Genomic DNA, 11,234 nt, shown 5'->3' with positions numbered 1-11,234 from the left:
TTCCAATAACCAGAGTTTTCCTTGATTTTGGAATCATTCAAAACCTAGTCCCTGAGTCCTATATAAACTCAAATTCTGCCACAAGAATTACAGTACAATAAAACACCAGTAATTGTACAAATTGTACTATCCCACCTCTACAGAGTTATGAGATACAGCAAATTTAAGAATGCCAATTTTTTTCTCATCACTGAGTATTTATTATATATAACAAATACATGAAAAAGAAAAAAACTATATTGTGTGATATAAATAGTTTATTTACATTACAGAAAAACATCAAGACAATGTATACTATTTCAAATATATCCATACATAATCAAATATAGCTGTAGTACATGTTTTCATTGGTGTCAATTACCACAAATGCAAGGCAACATGTGTAGATCTCTTGTCTTAATCTTTTGTCTATAATACTGAATTGTGTAGTCCAAGCTCTCTCTGTAGTCTGGCCATTGTGGAAACATGCGCTCTTTAAATTAACCTTGTGGACGCTCTTGTCGTGTTGTCTGAACTGTAGTGCCCTGTGTTTTGCTTCTGTCTGTGAATCCTGTTGCTTCTGGGACATTTCCTGAAAAGTGAGAAAGTTCATAGATATCCAGTTACTGGAAGCTCTGGCCACACACACAGAGTAAGGTAGAAAAACACAGAAATGTTCCAGCTACTCCGGATGAGAGCAGCCTTTTGGAGTTTGGGATCCTTCCGATAGTCACCTCTTTTCTTTTGCATGTGGAGGCATGAGCTGCTTTCAATATCTGATTAGAAAGAAGTCTGAAACATCAGAAGCTGGGAAGCACAAGATTGCTTCACACCCTACAGGGCCTGTGAACTCCTTATTTACTGGGCATAAGGACTCAGCATGATAACCGACATGTTCTGAGCCTTCTTACTGATGTTAAAGATCTCTGATGACTTCACATATTTGAATATTTTACAATTGCAATATTCTATTCTGCTATGATGCTACTAGTTAAAGGTATTTTTAATGGATCTAAAGAAATACATATACATGTACATCATTAATTTCAAAGACTCAAAGAAAAGTAAAATACTTGAATATTTTTGAGTTCAACCTAATCTTTTTGTGAATTCTTAGAATGATCTTGGGATTCAATTTGGGTCCAATTATTACACACATCCACACTTTTACAACAAGGCTAACAGTCAGTGGGAAAGACTCAGGATCTCAGACCCACTATGTTTTTGCCTCCAGGTCCAACCAGAAGGAATTAGTGTAATGCATAAACAGAATAACAATGTAACATACGGGCAAAATTATATTCTAAAAAGCTCCTTAGTAGATCTTAATTTTATCGTTGAAGTGGAATAGTCATAATGGATATATTATATCACAGTCATCTCTTAGCCTCATTTCTGTTCTCACCTGTAAAATGGGAAGAATGATAATTTCATTCTTCTTAAGTGCTTTGTAAATTATTATATAAATGCAAATTATTTCTACTACTATTCTTGCTAGAAATCAAATTTTCAGTTTATTGGGATCTCAGGATGATAAAGTTGAAAGCTAGCCTCTCTATTGTACCATGTTTGCCAGTCCTTTTCATCCAGGAACTTATAGAGGTGAAACCATTGGACAATCTGGGCTCAAACCCTGGCTTTGAATCTTGCTATGAGACCTTTGGACAAGTCATTTAATGTCTCTGAATCTGTTGTTGTTGTTTTTTTAAATCTGTAAATCAGGAGTGATAATACTTGTGCTAGCTCTTTCTGATTAAGTTGGGAGAGAAATATTTTGAAAAACTCAATGTGGATGTGATTATTATTAGTTTACTTATAGATCTCTAGGCCTCAATTTCTTAATTTGTAAAATGAAGGGGTTTGAATAAATAACCACTAAAGTCTGGTCCAACTTGAAAATTCTAGGTCCATAAAATGAAATAGGAAAATAGGCATGGGGAAGAGGCAAGAGAGAATAAAAGTGAGGCAGAAGAGGAAAAGAAATGATAAGAGGGAAAGGGAACAAACAATTATTAAGGACCTACTGTGTGCCAGGAACTGTGCTAAGTATTTTACAAATATTATCTCATTTGGACTTTACAATAATCCTGAGAGACAGGTGCTATTATTATTATTATTATTATTATTATTTCCATTTTAGTTGAGGAAACTGATTCAGACAGAGGTCAAGTGATTTGCCCAGGGTCACATGCCTAGTAAGTGTCTGAGAGTGTATTCGAATTCATGTCTTCCTGACTCCAGAGTTAGGGCTCTATGGATTGTGCTACCTTTTTGCCTTTAAGGAAAGAAGACAATTTTTTTTTTAAAAAAGGAAGAGGATAACTGAAATTTATATGATGCTTTAAGTTTTTCAAAGAACCTCCTTCAAAACAACTCTGTGAGGTACACTGTATAAAGGTTAAAATTTTCTCTTTATTTTATTTTTTTAATTTGGCTAGGCAATGGGATTAAATGACTTGCTCAGGGTCACACAGCTAGTAAGTGTCAAGTGTCTGAGGCCAGATTTGAACTCAGGTCCTCCTGACTACAGGGCTGGTGCTCTGTCTAGTGCACCACCTAGCTGCCCCTAAAGGTTGAAATTTAAATATGAGAAAGCTGGGCTTGCATGCTGGAGCCAGGATTGGAATCTAGATCTACCTGTCAATAAAGAAGATAAAGAAAGAGAGACAAAGAGAAAAGAGGAGTGGAAAAGAAAAAAAAAAAGAGATAAAATGGACTAAAATGGGAAAACCTCTGATTTATTTAACTTTGTAAATAGTTTATTGATTCTGCCCAATTGGATCTGGTGATTCTGACTGAGATCATTGTCATATGAGTCTGAATCTCCAGAGAGGGGGAAGTCTGGGGTAGTGGAAAATGTTTTGGGATCAGGGGTCATAAGACCCAACTTCCATATTAGTTTTTGCCATTTATTATCTGTATGATCTCAAGCAAGTCACTTGGAAAATTCCTGACAACTTTAAACCTTATGATGTGAGGAAATAGTCTTATTTTAGGCCAATATTGTTGCAGAGTTGCTTCTCCAAAGTGGCTCAACTCTTTGGGGTCATGTTAGTAATCCTCCTGATTTGCGGGAGTCAGGACATGTGATCGACCCTACTTCCCTTGTTCACTCTAAGAAAAGTGCTTGAAAAGTCAACATATATAGAAATAACAGTCAAGTAAGCACTCTAAGTCAATGGTGAAAGGTAGATTAAACATTGCCTTTCCCCCCAAACAAACAAACCAACAAAACCTTGAGGAACTAATTGAAAGAAGTTATTTTAATGAATTATTAAGTGAAGTGCTGTGACTGAGGAGGGCAGAAAGAAGGGAATAAGCATATATATAGTGCTTACTGTGTGCCAGGGGGATTTTATATGTATGTGTATATGTATATGCATATGGATATGGATATGGATATGTAGATATGTGTGTGTGTGTGTGTGTATTCAAACCTAGCTCTTTCCTTGAATTATTATTATTATTTCTGGAGTTTAACTGGTCATTTTGTGAGTGTTTCACTAAGCACCATATTATTTGGGAGTAAATAGAGAGCTTTGCCACACACAGGCTAGGTGATCCTGAGCAAGATTTTTTAAGGCAACTTTTTAAATCACATCTTCTTTGGGAAGGAGATTCCTCATTGAGTGTTCTCTATACCAATGAGATCATAGATCACAGAGCCAATCCCATTTCCATTCAAGTTGTGCCTCACATGAGTGAAAGGAAAGATGGTAGTAACTAATTGTAAGATTTTATCTAAACTCCCTAGGCCTCAGTTTCTTCATCTACAAAATGAGAAGACTAGATCAGATTATCTATAGTTTTCTTATGTCTTTAAAAAGTTTATGATCTTATGGTCTTCAAAGTTTAGTTACTAAAACTGAGACTAAATAAAACAATAATCAAGTGCTTTCCTGAAAGGCAGTAAAAATTAAAAAAAAAGTCTTAGAGAAAAAAGCATTTGTTTTATTAGATTATTCTTTATAAACAAATCTATACAAGACTAATGATCATCACTACCACCAAACATCTACAATGACATACAAAGTGCTTTGTATTACAAAATCCTTCTTGTTATCAGATTTTGCCGGTAATTGTTCATATAACTTAAATGTATGAGAGAAGAGCTAAGAATTGCTTTGATTTTGAAAAAAAAGTCCATTTTGGGATATGTCTTGGACACAACCCTCCCCCCGCCCCCAAAAAAACCCCAACAACAACATTGATTTATCTAGATACTAATTACACTTGTAAATAAGAATTTAAGTGATCCACTTTTACTTCCAAGTCAAAAATAAACTGTTGTAGTGGACAACTCAGAAGTGTCCAATTTTTTTTTTCAAGAAAACAGTCACAAATATCTGGGGTACTCCAGATGTAGGCCAATAAAAAACAACAACAACAAACAAATACATTTTGGTCTTGTGAATAAATCTGTTCCCATAGTACTGCTGGTAATAATTGGGCATGATATTTTAAAACTATTTCACTAACAGCAGAAAGCTAAACTTAAGTATTGGAGGGGAAAATAAAACGTCCAGAAAAAGAAGTAATAATCATAGGGTTTTTTTAATATTTACAGTAAAATTATTATTTAACTTACTTGACACTCAGGGTCTACATTAAAGACTTTCTTAGATGCTCAAGATGGTGTGTGTGGTGAGTGTATGTGTATGTAGTAATGTATGATATATGTGTGTGCATTTGTACGCATGTGAATGAGATGGAGACAATTGATATCGAAACAAGAGACTGAGGATCTCAGAGGAATGACAACAATTTTCAGATAGTGGACTATGGAAAATTATTCCTCATAAAGAGTATGCATCCCTAAAGCAGTTTTCTAATCAGCTACCCCAAATAGGCCAATGGATTCACATTTCTCAGGAACAAAGCACTTATGGGACCCAGCTACCAATTCCACTTCTGGCTTTTCTTAATCTCTCGGAGTTAACTTTCCTCTCTCTCCTTATGAGTTGGGGTGGGAGTGAAAAGAAAGAGGAACCCTAAAATTTAATGATCTCTTTGCTTAATTAGATTTTTTAAATGATGTGTTTAAGTAAAAAAATATTATCTTAGGACTTCAAGATAGAATGGACTTAGAGATAATTTCATTCAGTGGCTTCCAAACTGAGGCGCTAAGAACCCTGAAGGCCTTGGGGAGTTATTTCAAGGGTTCAGGAATCCTTATATATAGTAAGTATTGGTATCATGATCTTTATTTAGTTTCAAGAAAATAGCCAGCCAAAATAAATTCTGGTATGAGAAATAGTTAACTTATATCTTCTTAGGACTGAAAAAAATGTCTTGCACATGTGTTGCTACTTTTCATACTATATATGTATATACATATATATATACACATATGTAATATGTATATATGCATGCTGTTTTAACTAATAAAATACAATTTCACTTTAAAGTATTCATTACTGAATTTATAGCATCTTCTTGTTATATATTTTCTGAATCAACAGATATTAATTGGGTAACACATCTTGTGGGGGTTTGAAAATTTTTGGATATTAAAAAGGGGTATCTGTTCTTGAAAAGATGAGAAACCAGTGAGTTAGTCTAGTCTAACTCCTGTCATTTTCCCAAAGTGGAAACAGAGGGTCAGAAAAGTAAAATCACTTGCTCTAGGTCACCTAACTAATGAACAAAAAATGTAGGCTTTGAACCCACCTACAATCGTTTTGATCACACTACGATGCATTTTTGGTATACCATTTCAACTAGAAAGGTAGCAGAAATAAGTTTGGGGAGAATTTTTAATCTTTTGGGTAGTAAATAGTTCAAATGTATCTTAAAGGAGGATAAAAGAGAAAAAAAATAGTTCTTCATGGACAAAAAATAAATAAATCCTGATTTGCCCTATTGGTTTCCCAGACAGTTGGAGCAGTGGCTAGAAAGCTGGACCTGGAATCAAGAAGACCTCAGTTTATATATGGGTGTGTGACCTTTGGCAAGTCACTTAAAGTTTGCCTCCATTTCCTAAACTATAAAATTGGGATAAAAATAGTATCTACTTTGCAAGATTGTTGTGAGAATCAAATGAAATGATATTTATAAGGTGCTTAGCACAATGCCTGGCACATTGTAGGCACTAACTATATAAATGCTTATTCCGTTCTACCCTTCCTTGACCAAAAGCAGACAATCGTCTTAAACTTGTCTTATGGGTTGTTAAACACATACATTAAAACAACTGTCAAGTTGCTTGGAAGAGAATATTAGTTTTCATTTTTCTGAACTAATAAAGGAGAGTAGATATAACAATCATAGATGATAACGGCAATAGTAATAATAAACCTACATTGGATTTTAGTTGCATTTTTGAATGAACATGAATGTCTCTAATATTCTGGAAATTCATACCACTGCCTCTTTAGAAATGCAGCCCTACAAAGAACTAGCCTGGGAAAAACAATTAAAGTGCCTAACATTCATTTTGCTCCTCTGCTCAAGCTTTCCCTATTTTCTATCTCCCTCCTGACGGTGTGAACAGCATCATTTCTTAAACTCTCAGAGCTCTTGATTGTTCTAAATTAATTGTCTGATCCACATTTTCCCTAGAGGAGGGGGTTAAACAAGTATAGAAATTATGTTGCTCAAAAGTCCTTTCCTTCTGGCTATGCTAGACTCCGGGGAATAGGTGAACGACTTATGCTTTTGTCTCAAGGAATAAATTCCAAAGTTCAGCTCTAAATGTTTGATTCTAAAGTCCAACGGGACTTTAGGCTTCCTACAGAATAAGTCCATGACACATAGAAACTTTTGAGAATAAACTGTAAGTGGCCTGTAATTGCCTCAATTACCCAATTTTCCTTTGTGTGCATGAACATAAATGTAATCTGTATTATCTCTTGAAAAACTGAAATAATTCAGCAGGAAAAACATGGATTGCTTGGGATATTTGATTCAAGATACGGCTAAGGTGCCACCTCCCTCATGAGACCTTTCCTAATTCTTTTGTGTTGAACACTTTCTCCCTCTTGAAATAATTGGGTTATTTTGTATCTCCTCTGTCATTACTTATCTACGGAAATGTTGGGTGGCCCTATTAGAATGGAAGCATATCGAGGTCAGTCAGGGATGCTTTCCTTTTTGTCTTTATATCCTCACCTAGTACATTGCCTCATCTTAGAAATCACATAGTTCAACCTCTATATTTCAAAGTTAAAGACATATAATCAATCTGGTTAACATTAATCTATTTTAATTATGAGTCTCTGTCATTGCATTTTAGAAAGACTTTGCATTTTTTTTTATTCTTACATTTGTCTGATTTCAGGAATAAACAAAAGGGAATTCTTTTAGGTTATTTAGAAAGAATTATTTTTACAGAATTAGAGAATTTTAGTGCTGGAAGGGGCCCTAAAGATCAGTTAGTACAATACCCTCATTTTAAAGACAAGGAAATTTCATCCCCAAAAGACCAAGCAATTTGCCCAAGGTCACAAGACCATTGAATTGGCAGAACTAGGATTAAAACCAGCCAGATCTCTTGACTTTTGGGTCAGTATTCTTTCCATTACACTGTACAGATGATTTATATCATAAGAAGCTACTAGGTTTAAAAGTTGGAGGTATGTCTAAAGACCATTTATACTAATGCTGAATTAATATACTAATGCTGAATTAAGTTTTAAACTGCTCTCTCCCTTTCACAAAAAGAAAAGAAAATTATACCTATTTAAAACAAGATGTCTGGAGTTCAGGTAATCTTGAATAACAGAATATGAATTTATGTAGAAGTGATTACAGTATTGGTATTAGGCTTAGAAATATTTACTCAAATACATTTTAAGGGGTTAATATCTAAAATAAACAAAATGGATATCATCTTGTAGGACCATATCTATCAAGTAACATAACATTAATTCTTTTGAATAAATGTTACTGCTTATAGATGAAAAACTAGAACCTCTTGAAGAAAGTCAGGTTTTATAGTTTCCTATCAGGTTCTTTACTATCTTCCTTTTATGTCTTTTAATACTCAGTATTTTTGGTTTCCTGAGTTATTTCTGTGTTCTCTGAAACCTACTTTAATGTAATCCATTGACTTATTTGGCATCTAATAGTGAGAGTACAGTTGATGAACTCAACTTGGCTAGAGAGTAGCTGAAAGCTCTAGCTGATGATTTTTGCTTTAAGCCTTCAGGCCAGGGGAGGATTTATGAACCATTTTTTGTCTTTTTCAAGAGCAAATGTCACACTTGTCCTCAAATCAGATAGTACAACACAGATACTGAGATATATTACGGCTCTTATTTGCTAGAGATATGATGCTTTCTTTTATTTCCTTGTTGTTTGAAAAGATTTTTTAGGGGAAACCTTCTGATTTATCTTTAGAACCTTACAAACTCAATGATAGTCTAAATGAATTTTACTTTGTGAATGTGGGGGAAAAAACCTTGGCAAAAACTTACTTGAAACTTTTCTGTGGGGGAAAATAGATAAGCTATTAGAACCAAAAGGAACTTTTGCAACTACTTAGTCTAGCCCATTGTAGTTTACAAAGTAGAAAACAGAGTCCTAGAGATGTATCATGATGACTAAGGTCACACAGCTACTTAAGAAAAGAGATAGAACCAGAACTCTAGTCTTCAAACACTTAATTCAGTGTTTTAGGTAGCAAGGACACCAAAGTTCTATTTCTTCTTTAGATATCTTGTAGAAATATATCCTGTTTTGTACCACAAGGGTATTCATTTGCTTATTTAGTTTCTTTTGTGATTACTATTTCATTTCCCTTATATTCTGGTGGCTAAAAGTCATCTTATACATTTAAAATAAAATATATTTTAAGGTTCATGTTCTTTTTTCCCCTTAAAAACAGGGTTATGAAGTTGGTGGGTCAGAGGATGCTATAAATATAACTTATCTAGATTTTAGCACAGTGTTTGACACCCTGTTTCATGGTATTATTCTAGAAAAGATAGAAATATGTAAACTAGAAGATAGTCTAGTTAGGAGGATTTGAAATTGGTTGAATGACCCTCCCAAATCAATCAATAAGTATTTATTAAGCTACAATGTACCGGATGTGTCACCTTGAAAAGAGGACTCTGCAGTGTTCTAGGGAACTGAGCTTGACTCTGTGCTGTTTAAGGTTTTTATCAATGACTTGGATAAAGATAGCATGCTCATCCAGTTGGATAGTTAACATACTAGATAATGGAGTCATGTTGCAAAAAGACTTTTGACAGGATAATAACAGTACTTAGAACATAGTAAGTGCTTAATAAATACTTGTTGACTGATGGAATACTGGACCAAATTTAATAAGATAAAAAGTAACATGTATTATTTGGATATTAAAAAAAAAAATCAACATCACCAGTACAAGGTAGGGGGAGGTATGGCTAAACAATGGTTTGTCTGAAAATAAAACCTGGGCATTTGGGAAGACTGCAGTCTCAATGTGAGTCAGTACTCTGATATGTCAGGTAAGTAATTTAATGCAGTCAGATTGTATTAAGATAGGCAGAGTATCAGAGATTTTATTGATGGAGGTGACATTTACAATGTACTCTGCCCTGATTGGACCACATTTGGACTACTGTTTCCAGTTCAGGGTTCCGCCTTTTAGGAAAAAAACATTAGTAAGTTGAAAAATGTCTGGAGGAAGGTAATTAAGATTATGAAGGGCTTGAAGATCACTTCATAAACGGATTAGATGATGGAATTGGGAGAAGGACAAACTTAGGGGTGACATGATAGTTGTCTTTATGTATTTTAAGGTCTTTCATATGGAAAGTGAATTACACTCACTTTATTTGGTTCCAAAAGGCAGAACTAGGAGAAATGTGTCAAAGTTGCTAAAAAAAGCAATTTTAGGTTTAGCATAATTGAAAAACTGCCTAACGATAATTATCCAAAAGGAGAATGGACCACCTCAGGAGAGGTTCACCTTCATTGGAGGTATTCTGTAAGGACTGGACCACCACTTATTTGCTAAGTCATAGAGGAGATTTTTGTTCAGGTATGGATTCATATAAACAGTTTTTGAGGTTTCTTCCAACTCTGAAATTCTATGATTTTGTGAAGTAGCTAAAGAAAACAATAGTACCAATAAAACTATTGTTGGATAACATAATGGCACCTGTTACATTCTGAATGAGAGACAACAGATAAGTGGGACACTGGCACTCCTAAGATGCTGAGAGAACAAAAAACATTTTCAAGTATGTTGAATAAATTCTTTTTGGAGGAATTGTGGGTAAATATGGACAAACACTACATAGTTTGAAGTTTGAAAAGGTTATATTCTCATTAGTTGAGAATGTATTTATATTGGTAAATCCTGGTTCCACCTGGTTCCACCAGAATACAAAACATGTCAGAGAGAAAGCCCCTAGCTGCTTAGAGTAGAAATAAAACTAATAACTGATCATTTAAAAAAGGTGTGTGCTTTAATGGGGAACAATTCAAATTCCAAGTCTTTCCCATTAGGTAGGTATCCAAACTCTTGTTTTACAGCAAAGAAACTAGAAGTCATTGGAGGAATGGTGTTGAAACACTTGGCAAATGAGTTGTAATATCTAAAAAAGGCCTCAAGTAATCAAGAACATTATGACTAATGTAGAAGGAAACAAAAAAAAAACCCATTCCTTTTCTGTTAATAAAGAATACAGTTACTGACCTTGTAATGCAGAGGACTACAACACAAATGATGGCAATCTGGATGGTTCCAATCACAGCTGCTATTAAGACATACTGAAATCGTACAGGACCAGGAACAACGTATAAAACACTGTAGTCCTTTTTTTCACAGTGTTGTCCAGTATAGCCCGCATCACACCTAGAATGAAATATGCTGCCCAGTTAACTATGGCTGCTGAGTCAGGGTTGTTTTGTTTTCTTTTGGGTATCCTTATCTCATTCAGGCTGGAAATGCAGTGACCACTTATGGGCCCTATCCCAATGCTGATCTAGAAGCTTTGACCCACTCTATTTTTTCCAACCTGGGCCAGCTCACCTCTCTTTAGGCAGTCTGGTGGCCCTCTGCTCCCAGTGGCTTACCATATGGGTAAAAGATGCCTGATCAGATTAAGCCACTACAAATGAGAATGCCTGAGCTCAAGCGATTCGCTAGTCTTGGCCTCCCCAGCTGTAGAAACTACCAGCACACATGTGCCAACAGCATGAATATAAGGTCTCATTATACTTTATATAAGAGTACTTGGTAAACATGGAGCTCAATTGTTTATTTTGCAGATGGTTTAAAATTTTTTTGTTTGTTTCTGGAGGCGGAAGGTCAATTT

At 34.8% G+C, this 11,234-nt stretch overlaps 1 protein-coding gene across 1 annotated transcript in view; it reads right to left on the bottom strand.

Moving 5' to 3' along the window:
- Positions 1-320: 320 nt before the first annotated feature.
- Positions 321-11,234, bottom strand: part of TMEFF2 (transmembrane protein with EGF like and two follistatin like domains 2) — a 295,383-nt gene continuing 284,469 nt past the window's right edge. The window contains exons 9-10 of the mRNA XM_027866114.1: positions 10,613-10,771; positions 321-571 (exon numbers count right to left, since the gene is read on the bottom strand). Of these exons, the coding sequence (XP_027721915.1) occupies positions 475-571; positions 10,613-10,771 (256 nt within the window). The 3' untranslated portion in view covers positions 321-474. The remainder of the gene's footprint in view (positions 572-10,612; positions 10,772-11,234) is intronic.

This window comes from Vombatus ursinus, unplaced genomic scaffold (genome assembly GCF_900497805.2).
Source record: "Vombatus ursinus unplaced genomic scaffold, bare-nosed wombat genome assembly UNPS02014779.1, whole genome shotgun sequence".
In the NCBI taxonomy this organism is placed as follows: domain Eukaryota; kingdom Metazoa; phylum Chordata; class Mammalia; order Diprotodontia; family Vombatidae; genus Vombatus; species Vombatus ursinus.
Note: the sequence above shows the minus strand (reverse complement) of the source record. Positions and strands in the feature narration are given on the sequence as shown.